Source organism: Toxotes jaculatrix, chromosome 10, assembly GCF_017976425.1.
Source record: "Toxotes jaculatrix isolate fToxJac2 chromosome 10, fToxJac2.pri, whole genome shotgun sequence".
NCBI lineage: Eukaryota > Metazoa > Chordata > Actinopteri > Toxotidae > Toxotes > Toxotes jaculatrix.
In genome coordinates this window covers 7676240-7693454 of record NC_054403.1, presented here as the reverse complement: position 1 = coordinate 7693454, position 17215 = coordinate 7676240, and the positions used below count along the sequence as shown (strand labels likewise).

The 17215-nt window shown below is 39.3% G+C and overlaps 2 protein-coding genes across 3 annotated transcripts; one reads left to right on the top strand and one right to left on the bottom strand.

The window, feature by feature from the left end:
* Positions 1–303: 303 nt before the first annotated feature.
* ctsf (cathepsin F) lies at positions 304–6563 on the bottom strand. Of its 2 annotated transcripts, none has more exons than XM_041048767.1 (14): positions 6195–6563; positions 5368–5478; positions 4823–4904; positions 4141–4202; positions 3910–3982; positions 3163–3276; positions 2864–3012; positions 2640–2736; positions 2426–2506; positions 2102–2221; positions 1788–1852; positions 1504–1644; positions 1338–1438; positions 304–980 (listed from the first exon to the last, which is right to left on the bottom strand). In XM_041048767.1, the coding sequence occupies exons 1-14, from the start codon at positions 6435–6437 to the stop codon at positions 914–916; spliced, it is 1506 nt and encodes a 501-aa protein (XP_040904701.1). In that variant the 5' UTR covers positions 6438–6563; the 3' UTR covers positions 304–913. The 2 variants fall into 2 exon arrangements, with proteins under 2 accessions (XP_040904701.1, XP_040904702.1); XM_041048768.1 differs by having other exon boundaries at positions 1338–1396; positions 1554–1644; positions 6195–6558.
* A 1331-nt stretch (positions 6564–7894) lies between these two features.
* On the top strand, positions 7895–16918 carry aup1 (AUP1 lipid droplet regulating VLDL assembly factor). Its single transcript, XM_041048764.1, has 12 exons — positions 7895–8175; positions 9464–9601; positions 10224–10374; positions 11139–11326; positions 11417–11489; positions 12105–12178; positions 12544–12610; positions 12732–12834; positions 12949–13086; positions 13255–13394; positions 13676–13764; positions 16558–16918. The coding sequence occupies exons 1-12, from the start codon at positions 8135–8137 to the stop codon at positions 16601–16603; spliced, it is 1248 nt and encodes a 415-aa protein (XP_040904698.1). The 5' UTR covers positions 7895–8134; the 3' UTR covers positions 16604–16918.
* Positions 16919–17215: the final 297 nt, after the last annotated feature.

Below are 17215 nucleotides of genomic sequence, written 5' to 3'. Positions count from 1 at the left end.
CCAGGTCATGAATCGCTAAATAGCAGTACAGCCACCAAAATAGAGTACATGTTTATTTATTATTATTATATAATAATAGCATGCTAATTGTTGTTTGTATTGTGTGTATGTATGTATGTGTATATATGTGTTGTGTTGTGTATATATATATATATATATATATATATATATATATATATATATATATATATATATACACACACACACATCATAATGTAATCTAATAGTATGACCTAATGTTGCATTTGTTTGTTCATTCTGTTGTCCTAGTTTATCTGAGAAAAGAACACCATAAACAAAAAATAGAATTCCACTTTTTTTATTCAACCTTCATTCATTTCTCACTATATATCAGCAGTTATTACAATTGCACTGTACTTCTGTAATATTGTGCAAACCACCATAAGGTAAAAACCCCCATCTTTCAAAACCCCCTCTCAAGTACTACGTAATATTAGCACTGAACACTGGTAACAAAACATCCATGAAAACTGACAAGACAGAAGTCTAGGTAACGCTTGATCTCAGTTACTGTGAGGGAAGAAGACTTAAAAACCAATACTGTCTAAAACACAGCAGTCATTATCACCTGCATGTCTAACGGAATGAAATGTGCAAAAAAAAAAAATCTACTTTAAAATTACCATAAAATTTCTCAGCAAATCTAGCTTTTTTAGTGATGGTATGTTTTTGGTAACTTGTCAGCAGGTGGTAGGTACGAAGGTGGAACACTAGTCTGGTTTAACGGAGAAGTAGCTTCAGCAGGACTTTGTGTGTCTGAGTGTGACACTCTTCATGCATTCTGGATCAGATGTGCGTTTGAGTAGTGTAGAGGTGCGGCCAGCTGGCGGCTGTGGTATATGTTGCATGATGGTGTGTGTATGTGTGTATATGTGGTCAGTAGTTTAATTGATTACAGCAGATGAGCACATCCTGTTGATCCCACATGCACCGGACCCCCTGTATAGGTAGTAGTAACCCTGTGTGAGAGAGAGAGACTGTGAGAAACACTCACTATCACAGGTTTATCTGGGCACAAGTGGCAAAAGTAAGTTTATTTTCATTTGTCTTTATTTTCATGTGTCATCAAAACCCCCAATAAGTGCAAAATGATACAAATCAGTAGCTAGATTTTTACAGTGAATTACAATCTAAAACCAGACCAACTCATTACATGATGCTGAAACAACATCACGGTCCCAGACACTGAATATTGCCAATGAAATTTACTGAACTGTGTAGGTGACATTTCATAGACTAAACAATTAATCAAGAAAATAGCTGGCAGATCAACTGATAATGAAAGCAGTCATTAGTTGCAGCCCTAGTTGTCTTACCTGCTCTCCATAATCCTCCCCCCAGCTGTTTTTGATGGCCCAGAATGGGATACCTTTACCTGAAAACACAGAAGCATCCATTCAATGCACCTGACTGCAACCTGCATTTTGATTCACAATGTTATCATCCTTTATGTTGTTAAACAGGACAAACAGATGTGTCTACCCTTTGGTTCCGAAGAGAAGTTAACAACAGGATTTTTAAAAAAATCTTACGTTCTCCGTATCCCACCATCAGGACAGCGTGGTCGATCATCCAGGGGTTGCAGAAGATCTTCAAAGGGTGAGACACACCCTTCCTGTAGAACTACAGAAATAAAAAATAAATATATTAAATGTGGTTATATGCTCACAATTGAATTCACATACTTAATTGTTCTATATCTTTGTTTACATGCAGGTGATGGCAGCGTGTTGAGCAGGTGGTGTGTTAGTGTAACAACTGCTCACCTGCATTGCAAAGGCATTCAGAGCAACAGAGACTGGTCCATTCTCAGCTAACCAAGCTGCAATTTCTGAAGAAAAAAAAAAATCAGAATCAAAATGGGTCCATTTAACAGGTCTCTGTTTCAAACTATCAAACACAAAGCTGAATTTTCTGATTAAAATCAATCTACATGCAAATCAACACAGACTAATCTCTTCTGCTTACTCAACAAAAAGTTTCTTAACACGTATCTTAGAGGGCATTTCTTTAACATATTTATTAGTCCTTTGTCGTCCCTTTCCTCCTCATTCTCCCTCCATTTATTCAGCCCACTCACCCTTCTCGTCTTTGGGCAGCTCCACAGAGCTGTTGATATAGGCCACCACTTTCCTTGTGGTGAAGTCGCACTTCTGTTTGTGCCCTGTGTAGGAGTAGTCAGTCTCTGTCTCCACACCACCTTAACCACACATGAGGGAGAAGGACTAAAAGGTTAAAACGCTTACACAGGTTAAAAATCACAGACGTGTACAGGTCTGTGTAATCCTCTCTCTTCTGCAGTTTGCTCAGAGTCAAAAATTAGCTGTAATTTCCTTGAATTGGGAGCAAAATTTCTCAGTATGGTTGTCACACATCACTTGTCATCCCTCCATTTAGTTCTCACCCAGCTTCTCAATGGCTTCATAAGCATTTGATGGCAGCCCTCCTCTGCATGCCTGGTCCAACCCATCACAGTCAACCAGCTCTGAGAGGGACAAATCAATATATCAATCAAATTATGGATTTTATCTGTAACTGTAAACTGTGATTTTTTTTTTCTGCAGGAGAATGTTTTTGAGTTGTGTTTGTTTGGGTCTGTGCACATGTGTCTTTGTTACCTTGTTCAGAAAGTGACAGCAGTGTTCCATTTTTCAGGAACCACTGGCCCTCAATGTTCCCTATCACAGAAAAGGCCCAGCAGGATCCACACATACCCTGCAAGAAACACACACACACGCACAAATCATACATACTTGTTTATCAATCATACATACTTGTTTATGTATGTAGTACACATGCTATTTAGAGTGACAGCCCTATCATTAACTCTGTATGTTGCTACCTGGTCCTTAACGGGACTGACAGCTCCGTTATCCCGCCAATCCCAGCTGGCGGGGGCAGGACCTTGGGCAGGAGAGGCCGGTTTCATTGGTCGGTGGAGAGTCCATTGGCTCAGTAGCGGATTCAGGTATGTAGAACGAAACTCTTCCACTGGGGGAAAACAAAAGGAGAACAGTGAAACATTTGTGTTGCTTAAGTAGTTTTTTAAGAAAACTGATGCAAACACACAAAAAGCAGAAGATACACTTCCACATTAGAAACTGTGTGGAAGTACAAACACATGCCTGCGCAGACACGTACCAGTGAGGTCGCTGAACTTGGTGACTCCATATTCAGCTGAACCTTGATCCAGAGACTGGAGCTTCTCAGCAGTCTTGAGGTTCTCATGGAAGATGCGCAAACGACGGTCTGCCTCTGCATGGTCACAGGTCAAATACACACATTTAAAAAGATTGTATTTTATATCCGTGTATATTATCATTTCACATTTTGCTGGCACTTTCACAGTGAATTACAATGAGTGAGGAGGTGGAGGGTCAGTGTTTCAATCTGTTTTTTTTTTTAAAAGAATCTGCGACTCTGAATGTAAACCAACAGGTAACCTTTCATTCTATGTGACGGCCTCTCTTGTAGAGATTTTTGTAGATTTTAATACTACACTAAAAAAATTCAACAAATATGTAAAGCAAGGAAGTACCACTTAGTGACTGAGACATAAACAGTTCTTCCGTTTACACTTGTTTATTTTTTTATTTAGCGGTTCTGAAATTATCTTGATATTTATCCGGTTAAACTGTCTGTTTTAATTAGGTAATGTTCATTCACTGTGGATGAGATGCTCATAACCAAGCAGTGCACAAGATCTATGTCCACTGGTTAAAAAGGCTCTGCTTTGATGGGGGAGCTTTATGTTTAGGTTTCCATGCAGGACAGACACAATAGGCTGTGAGTACATACGGCGTTCAGGGCGTGTATACAGGCTTGCGACACACTATGCACCTGCTATGATTGGTATGTATGTGGAATGTATACGTTCCAGTCACTCACCCTCCTGGCTGCTGTAAACCTTATTGTATTTAACCATGAACTCTTTAAACTGGCCCAACAGCTCCACAGACTCCTGTCAAAGAGTAAACAAACACAGAGAATAAACAAAACACTGGACTCTCAAGTTCAAATCAATTATAGCAGTTCACAAGCAGATAGAAAGAGCCGAACTTAACCTCAACATTTTGTTGTCCGTCCTATCATTGATCTGATAATGACGTGATTTCTTACCTCCAGGGGCTGGCTGGTGGATGGATCCTCCACTTTGTTGGTCTCTTCTACTTGAGCTTCAACTGATGAGAGAGATGAGCAGGAAAACATGTTAAATGTCAAAGTAAACAACACCTATAGTCATGTGTTGTGTTCAAAACTACACTGATCCTTTTGCTACAGTTCCAAGAAAAATACCATCAACATTTATAGGTGGACGCATTTCTATTTGACCTTTGAACTCATTAATTTCTTTGGTATAAAGCATCACTTATTGACTAGGTTAGTAAACATTAACGTTACATAATAATTGAGGAATGAAGTTCAAATCCTGTTCCTTTTTTTCTGGCATGCAAACTGTTTCAAAATCCAAACAGAATATGACGTGGGCCAAATGAAGGGAATGTTTGAACAGTCTTTTCTCAGTGACCAAGTCCATGCACCAGCTGTTTGATTTGGCTTGGCAAGACAGATGGTTAAAATCATTTTAAAGATTATTTCCTTTATATACGCTGTTTTAAACAGTTTGATTGGGCCAATGTCATACTGCTGCTATTACAGAGGGAGGAACTACAGTCATTCACTGTTTCATAACCGTGTGCTTCAGTTATATTCTGACCACCAGACAGCTTTAAGAGACAAGTCATGAATCTTAAATGTTGCCTGATCAATGTGTTTGGCTCCTTCCATGCTGCTGACTGACCTTTAGGCTGGCACTTCTGTTTGAGCAGAGTCGAAGTGCCCTGCCAGGGAATGTCCCACACTTCGAACACGCACAGCTCCGTCTGATTTAAACAAAAACATACACAGCGGACACAGGTATTTTGATTGTACACACTGTAATAACCTACAGTCATATGCAGCGTTTATTTGGTGCAAAGAATGAAAGAGAAAAAAAATAACATGTTTCAGCAGAGTGTATATATGCATGCACATGGGCATGAGACATGAGCATGCTTGGGGTTACTCCAAGTCAAACACAAGTCACAAGATCAGTAACTGGTGACATCTCTGCTGAATAAACACAAATACACTGCTGCAGTAATAAATCAGGACACCGTTAGATGCACACACAAGCGCATTCATTCCCATTTTGGCATATTACAAATTTCTTGGTGAAATCTGCTCATTTAAGACAATGACAATGACCCACTTTTTCTGTTTGACTTTATCTCTCTCTGTCGCTATCTCTCTCAACCACACACACACACACACACACACACACACACACACACACACACATCCTACCTTGAGTTTGTGTGACTCGGGATAGAAGTCACATGTCCTGAGCATAGTAGATTTCTTGCACTGAGTGTTACTAACTTCCACTGTTATGGTGTAGCGGATTCCCTTAACCAGCTGGAAAACAGACAAACATACAGGGGTGATTTTTAATTTACAAACAACAAATCCTGCCCTTAATAAAGCATACATTCATACATGACCCTGACGGTGCTGTGGCCTAGTATCCTGATGATCATATGATTCCTGTATATCTGAAAGACATTTAGTCAGAGTTTTTTGCAGTCTGTGTTGTGTACGCTGTAGTATCTGGATGCTGCACAGATGCGATTACAGTGTGATTGAACACTGGTGAGGCCATTTAACTGTAGCGTCAATGCAGGTCAAGCTCCATAATGAGACTTCCGGCCAGACTAACCCTAAAGATGAACATACTGAGTGGCGCATGCTACTTGTACATCTCTTTGTGGGCTTTAAAGAAAGCGCCGAAAAAAAAAACAACACAAACTTGACTAGACGTCTGTGAGGTGAAAATAAAAATGCACTCCTTCGTTTCTATTGTATGTAAACAGAACGTTTATGCCGCAGTGACCGGTTTATGCCATTATTTTGTAGGTAAATCACCTTGTTTCCGGCCTCAGCTAACTCTAACGGCCCCGTGCCGCACCGTTGTTTACAAAGAATTGATCACGTAAAACTCTTACTGCGAAGAAACAAGCTGTTATATAACCAGTGTTTTCCCATCACACCGGTATACTACAACAAAATAAGTCGACAGTATATTGCGGATTAATAAAGATGATGATAAAAGCATACGTCTTTATTTGTGTTACCTGTTTGGTTGCAGAGATGAACCGGCTGACCCTGCGGAGGTGCATCGCGTTTGAGCCCCGGTTGTATCGATCCTCGGCGAACTCCAGAGCCTTCTTCAGTCCTGGGTCGGACTCATGCAGCCGGATAGGAGAACCGGGAGGCCCGAACAGAGGCCGGTCGAGGTCCTCGCCGAGCCCGAGCACCGAGCCCAGCAGGGCGACCAGGGCCAAGATTACCGGACAACAGCGCAATCCAGCCACCATGATGAGCCCGGTGTGCTGTCAAGAGGAAAAGGGATCGGTGTCCAGTCTCTGCTCGGTTATAAAGAGGGATGTTTGCTGTCCTAGAATAAAAATCGATATTTAGTTATCAGCAGCGGTTATACAAGGCATACAGTGTTGTTGCCAAACAAACCTAGGATGAGGTTAGGGGAGGAGACAGGGAGTATTAATGGGCGGGGTGTATTCAAGAGACATACAGTTAATACCCAGTCACTGTACTGCTCACACTCACACTCATGATTAAACAATGAGGTCACTTATAAATCTGTAATAATCGGTTAACAGATCACATCCATGAATAGAAATAAAAAGAAAAGACTAACAATCTGGTAACATTGGTGTGGCACTCCTTACCTTTTAAAGGCAGGGCAGAGCAAAGACTGATATTGTTTTTGTTGTTATTGTCGATGGCTGACAGACCAAAAATAGTCAATATAGAGCACACAGAGGGTAAAGCACCACTTGCAGTAGTAATCAAGTATTTTCTTGTGGACATGTTCACATCCAAATTACTCTGATACGTCTATTCAAATATGTGTGCTACAACACATTTTAGATGACAGGATCACATGACTCCTGAATAACCTGCTGTGCAACTGAAAATGGGATGAGACGTATCTTGTAGTGTATCATCCTTTGTCATGAACGTGTCATGCTTTTTGTCTGAACAAGTTCTGTGTCACAGTGATAGCACTACTTGATAAGTTCATTAAGAGTCATCCGTTTTCATTGGCGCTGCAGATGACTGCTCCAGCACTGGGGGGCTAATGCAGTTGTTATTATACATCTAAAGGACTTCTGGTATCATCTAATTTTCGTAAGTAGTGCACCACTAACTTGAAATCTGGATTGTTATCTGTAATTGACGTGTGAGTATGAAATTAAGACATCTGAGGAAATGCAGGAGGAGTGATCTCCTGTAAATGAGACCTTGCTCACAATAATTAAATCTTACAGAGTTATCAAGAATGATTTGTTACATGTTAGGAAAATAACACACGTCAGGAGGTTGTGCTTTCTACAAGACTCTTCCTCATAGTTAACAATTACATCTTGTTAACACTTACATTCACTTTTGTTTTTCTCTTCTAAACTACGTTGTGCAGCATGTTTAAAACATTTCCGGCACATCATGTTCTGTATGAAAACTTTAATGGCTGCAGATGACAAATGCATGCACGCAGAAGAAAGTGCAGAGGTGCATAAAAGCACAGAATCTAGGAGAGGACACCACAAACAGCAGCACGGACCTGCGAGTACCAAATTCACCCACTAGATGACGACAAAATACCACAACTCCATGGTCCTGCAATGGGACTTTTATTTTGAAAGTAGTCTGTCTGCGGCAATGGTCTGTCGGTAAGCACTTAGTTTACTTTTGTGACACTTTTATTCTCGAGGACTCTGACCGGAAGTGTTTTTGTTGTTATTGCTGCTGGCGGAGGCAAAAGGCGCTAGCACTGCTAGCTCCACGGCAGGAAATATCTGTTGACAATTGCGAAGCTAACATTTTAAACTTGCTGGTATTACTGTTCCGAAACGTTTTCATCGGAGGAATAGTAACGTTAGCTGTCAGCCGGATGACAAAATCGTTGTTGTGAACGTTATGACAAATTTATTTTTAGGGATTAGGTTGTATTCTTAGCATTAGCCTCTGAGCACAGGTCTGACTGGCAGACATGGAGACTCGGGGGATTGAAGACATGTTTGACTTTCGTCGGTAAGTCAGCTAATGGCAGTTAGCTAATGTAGGCTGCACAGATAACCTTTGGCTAATGTTAATTAGCCACGGTTACATCAACATTATAATCTTACTTTGTACGTTCAAGACATGTATTATGTATGTTATCGCTGACAGTTATCGTTCGCTAGCTAACTACTGTAGGCTTTCAAACGAAGAGGCATCAAACCTTTTATGAATCATGCAGGTAGCTTGCTAATCTAGTGTGTGTCCGAAACGTTTACATACACGTTTTACCTTTTAACGTTTAATGTGCAACCTTGTGCAATGCTATTTCCAGTGTTCACATTGCGCTGTCATTAGCTGTAACGTCCTTTAACTAGCTAGCTTAGCCTTATGTAGTTGTTGAATCTGACATTGTAAAATTACAACATTGTTTCCTGATAGCTGAGAATAAAGTTTTTTAAAAGACTAAACTTTCCTAAAGTAAACATAGCTGCCTGGCATAATATTTGTACCTATGTGGATGTGTAACATGGCGTATGACTGCCATTATCGTCAGATTTGAACAGTAAAAGTTGTGCCCTGATCATATAGTTAAAGCTTTGATGGCCCATCTTTCACATACAGGGCAGACATAAGGCCTGTATGTGCCGTAATTCTCTTTATTGTGTTGGACAGTATTAATATTTGGCATCCCAGATGCTCTACAGCGCCTAAGAACTAAGCCAATCACATAGGGACACGTGTAATAACAGAGAATGACTGTGGTGAAATGATAGAGTGAAACTAACATTAATGCTGATTCTTTAGTGGGGGAGACGGATGGGTTTTAGCCATTTTAGCCATTAGTCATTACTTATCTTACTTTAAACCTGCAAAAAAATAATTAAATTGATACTGAAGCTTTAAATTCTAATTTAGTAGTTTACTAGCAGGTGTAGGAAAAAGAAAGGAGCAGGCTATGACCAGCAGTATTATCTACAATAGCTGCTGACTGTGGAGTTTTTGTTGAATGCAAATAAATGTAATCCTTCTCTGACACATTTGACCTGGGTCACTGGTCTTTAAACAGATGATGGTTATTATTAGGTAATATAACATGGCAGCTCAACTAAAGAGTGATATTTAGCTGTTATACTTGATCTGCATTTATTTGGTGATTCAGAATGTGGCATGCACATTGAATATGTTAAGATTGTTGTGCTTGAGTAGTTTTTTCATCACTGCAGTTATTCAGTGTGATTCGTGTGGCCTGAAAATTACGCTGCGTAATTGTCAGTGAGGCTGAGAAATGTTTAAAAATGTTGTTTATCTCTTTGTACAGGTTCCCCAAAGATGCAGCTGCTCTCCTGCTGTTGCTGATTTATTTTCCAGTTGGCATTTGTCTGATGTCAATACGGATTTTTATTGGTATACATGTGTTCTTGGTCAGCTGTGCACTCCCAGAAAGTTTTGTTAGAAGGCAAGTATTTTAAAGTATCAGTTTTTTTTTACTAACACATTTTATTCTCAGTAATAATAATAATGATAGTAACTGCAGCTGCAGTACCTGTAGTAGTAGCAGCAGTAGTGACGTGTGTGTCATCTACACTAAACAGAGTCTGCGTAAATAGATGTACATGTGGTAGAAATCTGAGGAAAAGCAGTGCCAGTTAATGTAAAGACACACTTTTATGCATACTCTGTATCCCATTAAAAATAATCGCAGCATAGCTGCCTCTTACAGCTATAATAGCTGCATTAAATTCAGCTACCCCATTAAATACCATTAAGGCCTAATGGCTGCTCAGTGTTTTTGATACATTATGTGTCTTTGACACAGTGACCTCCTGTAAATGAGACCTTGCTCATGTTTGAATAAAGGTGATGACTGTATGATTGAAGAACCTTGAGATACAATTAGATAATGCATGTAATTTAAACCCTGCAGAATTCATCCCTGTAGACTGTTATCAAGAATGATTTATTACATGTAAGGATAAATAATACATCTCAGGATGTTGTGCTTTCTGGGGACTGTAGTGTCTTCCTTATAGTTAACAATTATATCCTGTTCACATCCACTTTTCTTCATTTGCTTTTAGATTTATTGTGAGGGTTATGTGCTCAGTCCTGGGAATGCATGTGAGACAGAAAAACCCTCGCTCCAGAGACAAAAACACCAAGCTGTACATATGCAATCACGTGACAGACTTCGACCACAACATAATCAACCTCCTGACCCCCTGCAATACTGTGAGCGTTTGACTTTCTTCTACTTTTTACAAATGATTTCCTTATAGTTAATAGTTATATCCTGTTTACATTCACTTTTCTTTGTTTTTCTCTTCTAAACTATGTTGTACAGCATGTTTAAAACATTTTCGGCATTTCTTCACCAACATGCTTCCTGCACCAGTTCACATGTGTCATCACACATCACTAACATGTCTGCAGTGACAAGTGTGGACATGCACAACATGTCAAGCATATGTGTTGAAAACTGCACAAAGCTGTATATATTACAATATAATCATAGATGAAGCCTGTGACTAGAATAACATGACTGTGCTAATTTCTCTGGTGCACTTACAAATCCCTTTGGATCACCTACATGTCAGTATCGCTTCTGAAGCTGGTGCTGCATGCTCCCCTGGTGAAACTGCAAGGATAAAAGTACATCATGTTCTGTATGAAAACTTTAATGGCTGCAGATGACAAATGCATCCACGCAGAAGAGACAGTGTGTGCAGTGGTGCTTAAAAGCATGTTCAAGTCTTACCTGCTCACTGTCTGGGCCATCTTAAGTCGACTCAGTGTTATTTATATTGCATCAAATCACAGCAGAAGTTATCTGAGGGCACATTTCATACAGAGCAGGTTTAAGCATACTCTTTATAATATTTATAATAAATTTTGTCTGTTATTTTTGTCTTGTTTGTTTTGCAACATACTGTACTGTGCATTGCTAAATATTTGCAGTCTTTGGTGAGCTTGCTTTGTCTCTTTCTGATTATTAGCCTCAGCTAGAGGGCTCCACAGGCTTTGTGTGTTGGGCCAGAGGCTTCATGGAAATCCATTCAGCATCTGGCCAGGGAGCGATAGGAGAGTCTCTTCAGAGATACTGTTCCTCTGAAGGAACTGCACCTTTGCTCCTGTTTCCTGAAGAGGAAACCACAAACGGCCGTGCTGGCCTGCTCAAGTTTAGGTAAGTCTAACTATTTACATATCAGGATTAAAAAGGTCTGAATCTGCTTATCCAACTACCATACTATATTTATACTTGTTTTCCTCTCAGTTCCTGGCCTTTCTCACTGACTGATTCCATTCAACCTGTGGCCTTACGAGTGACCAGACCATTGATTGCTTTGGTAATGTCATTTGACCCTGATTTCTAAGACAAGATAGATAGATATAATTTCCATATTATTGATAATATGTTAACAGCATCTGCTGCTTGAATCTTTGTGTGTGTGTTATGAAACAAGTACATTGAGAGGAGAGCTATTGTTGCATTTAGTAGTAACAAACAAAAAAGTAATAATGGGACCGTATTGATCAACGTAATAAATTGAAAATGGCAGTATACAGAAAAGGTAAGGAAATCGATAAGGAAGGCTAATGCATTTTATGTGCCATTTCTAAGCTATGTAAAATAAAAAAAACAAGCTACATTTCCTGGAAATATCAGTAAGCTGATTAGTGTGTGCTGCTTAAATCTGATCCAACCATCTCAGTACCAAGAGTAATTCTGCCTTGTGTGCGGGCCTCTGTGTGCAGCAGAAGCTAAAGTTGGGCTTTTGTAATCGGTGAGGATATTTTTAAGTAGTTGCAGTATTGTTTGGGTCACCACGACACATTACCACAGCTATTATTGTCTTAATCCTCTCTGTGCGCCTGTGCGTAGGTAGTTGAATTTAGGTCATGTCAGGTTACGCTGAAGTAAAACAGTGTGATGAACTTTATTGTCTTTTGTCTGTCCACAGAGCACACCAGACTCCAGCTGGCTGATGGAGCTGTTGTGGACATTTTTTGCTCCATGTACAGTGTATCATGTAAGGTACTAAATAATTTGTCATTATTTCTATCAGCAATTGCTTTAAAAAAAAATCTACAGCAGATAATAATGATGCAGGCTTTGTAAACTAGTTCCACTAAGTAAAAAAAAAAAAAAAGCTGATGAAACACTTGGCTTTGGCACAAGGAACAACCCCAAGCTCATCTTCTCTGGCCAGTAATGTTGATTAATGAGCACTAGTTTCTAATCATTTTAAAGCTAAATTGTTTCTGTAAGTAATTTTTAATAAAGTTCCAAATTCAGTTCTTAAATAGTCTCCTGACGATTTTGATTATTTCAGCTCTGCCATAATTGTTGTCAAACTGACTTCTTAACATCGCTGTTTTTGTTTGTCGTTTTCGTCCCAGCTGGCTCCCACCAGTATCCAGACAAGATGGCGAGTCCACGCAGGAGTTTGCCAACAAAGTCCAGGAGGTAAAACCAATGTTTGCCAGTTGAATGGATTCAGAAAGCATCACAGATTGCTGCCTCTTTCTGCTGTTTTTTGCTGCAGTCACACACTAAAACTGTGTCTAATGTGTGTCTCCTTTTTCAGCTACTGGCAGGTGAACTTGGCTTAGTCTCCACCAAGATCACTAAAGCTGATAAAGCAGAGCACATCAAAAGGAAAAGACTCACTGTACCACAGGCATCTACAAGTAAGTAAATACACAAGCTTAAACCCATAATACATCCAATTCTGTACATGTAAGGATTCATCTGGTTGTTTTTGAGCTTTTTGGGAATGTCAGCTATTCTTTTCCTTACCCTAGGTGTCAGACCTGGATCTATTGGGCTTGGTTTTATGGTCCAGAGTCTGGGCACGGATGATCATAGGATTGCTAAGATGGCCCAACAAGTGAAGGACGTGCTGCCTCACGTCCCACTAAATGTCATCACAAAGGATCTAGGTATGACTCAGTTTCAGTGCACATTTACCTGACTATTTTGACTCCACATCCCTGCCACCCCTTTAGATCATAACCCTGTCACCCTGCACTGCCTGCTCTACCACATTCTCTGCTCTGTCCATTCTTTAATTTTACTTGCACTTACAGTTGTCTTTTGATTACATACAGCGAAAACCAATTGTGTTGACACCACCATAACAAATCTGCTGGAGAACAAGGAGGAAGCTCCAATGGAGGCAACAGGAACATCTACATTTGGGCCTTCAAAGATGAGCTCCTACTCTTCTGGTTCTGCTCCCACCATAAAGGTTTGACTCTTTGAATCAGCACTCTGCTTTCTCTGAGCTCTCTGACTTATTTATTTATCGTTTAGGATCCATTTTTTAAGAATAAACGAAAGTTAATATTTCCTAGATTACCTGGGTTTTATGATTTATTTATCTATAAGTTGCATAAAAGCATGTACACGTGGGAGAATTTAAGTTTAGCAATACCTGATGTTGTCACACACTTAAACAGATTTATTTATTTATTTATTTATTGGTGCAGTATATGAATCTATCTTTCACTAATCTTTTTTGTCCTATAGCCTGCTGCCAAATCTTTTGGGAGATCACCAGCTGACAGACATTTGTCTCTCCAAGAGAGAAAAGAAGCGCTGTATAATTTTGCAAGAAGGTGAGTTTTTCTTGCCACGAGCAATGTCACCTCATAAAGAGATTTTACTCCTCTTATGAGGAGCGACATTTACGTTAGTATTGCAGCAGAGATGGCAGAAAGGTCAACCATACGTGGTGGAAGTAAAATTTTAGTCTCTTAACATTTGTTTTAATCAGATATTTCTGGACTCATTGAAAATGCTCCGTGTCTGTTCAGCCCATGTTAATAAGACACCTCAGAGAACAGCCAAAGCTGCTTCATTATGCACAACATCTTGCAGTTGTGCAGGAGTGAACAGTTATGCAATATTCATTTGGTTTGAGATTTCCTTTGAATTCATTCCTAGGGTTGTGTCTGTCACTCAAATTCTTGGTTCTGCTTAGTGTTAAAGCTGTGCCAGGCAAAAGTCTTATGTAAAAATACACCTGTTTTTGCTAATTTAGACCCGGTAGATTTGTTCTGAAACCCGGACAGTCTCCAACACAGCAATGCGTCATTGTAAGAAAAGTAGAGTAACCGACATGAGATCTCTAAACTGCCTTGTCTCTTGTTTTTTTGTAAAACATTGTCAGCCAGTAGAACAGATGTCACCTGACAGCATTCTGGGTCACGGAGTTCAAAGCTTTTGATCAGATGTCGCTCTACATTGTAGGCGACACTACACACAGAGATCTAGTGTAACTTTAAAGCTGCAATAAAATGGATTTTAACATTAACAGTGGGTCAGATAAATGCATGTAATATGAAAGTGGCCAATCTTAGTGATGCATCCACAGAGAATTATCACCCAACTCTGTAGTTTCCCTCAGCTCTTACTGAGCATTCTCTTCTTCTTTTAGCTCATTGTTTTGTTTTATTTCAGACCATATCTCCCCTTTTTTGGGCTCACGCTCACCACTCTCATTAGCGCCATTTTTAGACACAGCAGGCAGCTGCTATGAAAAATCTTTTATAAACTCAATAGACACTACCTGCCCATCACCAACAGCCAACAGACTACGTTGGCAACGAGCTGCTGAACACAGCGGGGCAATTACAGTCCTGGTCAAAATTATTTGCACCCCTGAATTTCAAGTACATAATTCAGAATATAATTCAGACATAAATGCAAATGAACCAATATTGTGTAACCAGAATATTTTTAATACTATGTTCAAGGGTTACTGAACAAAAGGAGAAGAAAAACCTGCATAATGAAATGATACAAACAGAAAATGTACTCCAGTCACAAGCATTGTTACCCTTTTGAGTAATTTATATTAATACCTCAAACAAAAAAAACATATATATAGAAATAAGACTCACCTGTGTTTAATTTTCAGTGTTCACATGACCTGAATTAACTAATGAGCGATGGTTTTACTGCTGTTATTTACTGCTTTGCTAAAGATCTTGAAATCCCTGTTTCAGCAGTTTGTTACGTTATCAAGACATTTCACAGTAATAAAGCCGTTAAGACACTTCTAGGACTTGGCGCTAAGAAGAGAGAAGTCTGTGAAGGCTGCATCATCTAAAGAGCTTTCAGGCTGACCTGGAGCAATCTGGAGTGGTGGTGGTTTCAGCCTGTACCATACGCTGCACACTCAACCAAGTGTTGCTCCAGGGGCGAAAGTTAGTGGATAGGTGACAACATGAAGCCCTTCTATCATGCTGTGGGGTTGCCTTGCTGCCTCTGGTGCTGGAGGCCTTGAATGTATCAAAGGAACGATGAAATCAGAAGATTACCGGAGCATTTCAGAGTGAAATCAGTTACCCAGTCGCAGAAAACTTTGAGGAAGGTCTTGAGTCTTTGAGGTGGACATTTAACTGAAAGAACACATCCAGCAGCAGAAGTGAATTGTTGTACTATTTTAAAACTGGCCATAAATGAGTCCTGACCTAAATCCCACTGAGAACCTTTGGAGTGAGTTGAAATCTGCCGTTGTAAACTTAAAAGATCTTTAGTGCATAGCAGTGAAAGAGCGGCAGAAGCTACAAGGAGACGGTGCAAGAAGCTTCTACATGGCTACAAGAAACGTTTAGAGCCGATCATGTTGCCAAAGGTTATGCAACCAATTAGTGAAGAGTACATTTTGTGTTTGTATTATTTCACTAATATGTAAGTTTAGTTTTTTTTTTTTTTTTCTTTTGTTCAGTAACTTTGGACATTTTCTTAAAATATTCTGGTTTTACAAAATTGGTTCACTTGCATTTATTGCTGAAGGTATTCTGAATTTTGTTCTTTAAATTCAGGGTGCCAGTTTTTTTGACCAGGACTGTAGCAGTTTAGGGTCCAGATGTTTTTATCTGGAGTTGGAGGAGAGCAGAACAGTTTGAAGGAGAGAGAACATTTGACAGATGTCAGGTTGCCTGAAAAATGACTCTAAATGAATGGTAGCTATAGCTGCTGGATGTGTGAAAAAGCACATTTTTATGACAGTGTTGTTGTTTGTAAAATATACCCAGTGAGCCTCAGTATAATGTTTAATGATACTTACAGAATACGTGTTAAAATGTAAAACGTGGCAGCTTAAAAATAATTTCTTGTATAAAGTATTAGTCTAGAAAAAAAAAAAGATTTACTTATTTATTTATGTTGTTGGTGAAAAGCCTTTAAGTTGGTGGGAGTTTGATCAAATGGCATTTCATTCATTTTAATTTGGTCAAGAAAGTCACTGACGTTTATTGCAACCACAGTGAATCCAGAAGAGGTTTGAAAAGTTGTATTATTCCCTGTTTGTAATGAAGCATGTTACATGCAGCATTCATACCAGCAGTCTTACAAAGTGAAGTAAACCCTGACTGATGGCTTTATCTGTTTTTCTCTTCCAGACGCTACATTGAAAAACACGGACTGGATCAAGAAGACACTCACTGAACACACTTTGGGTCAAGCCATCATTGAAAACTTGTCAGAAAGAAGCATATACTACTTGCATAGCTGTCTAATTTGAATGGTGATTTTATATGCTGTCAACAGTTTCTGTTACAAAACAGATTTTGTTAATTGCAAATAACGGAGACAAGTATTCAGAACATGTATAAGTTGATGCAATGCATGTCTTTAATTCTTCATTCTGGCTGATACATAATTTTGATAACAATTTGTATTACGATCCACTGACTGTGAATCATCTATTTATTTTTATAATGTCCAGAGTCGTTGATGAAAATAAAGTTCAGCTTGACCTTGCCTTCAGAAAAATCACTTCAAACATTAGAATTTTGTTGTCACTTGGTGGGACTGGAATATGATTCAGATGTCCCAAGGTTGACATAATATAAAGAACAGCTTTAAGCAGGCTTGGGCAAGGAAAGTTTTAAGTATGAATGTGAATGATTTGTATTTGAACAGTACAAAATGTGCATTTTAAGGTGTGCCAGTATATAACCAAATGCAAGATAACCAAATCCTGCCATGAGAGGGAGCCAGAAAATACATCTCTACTTAAGCCCCTGAAGCTCAGCGGCCCCACAGCACTTGTAGTGA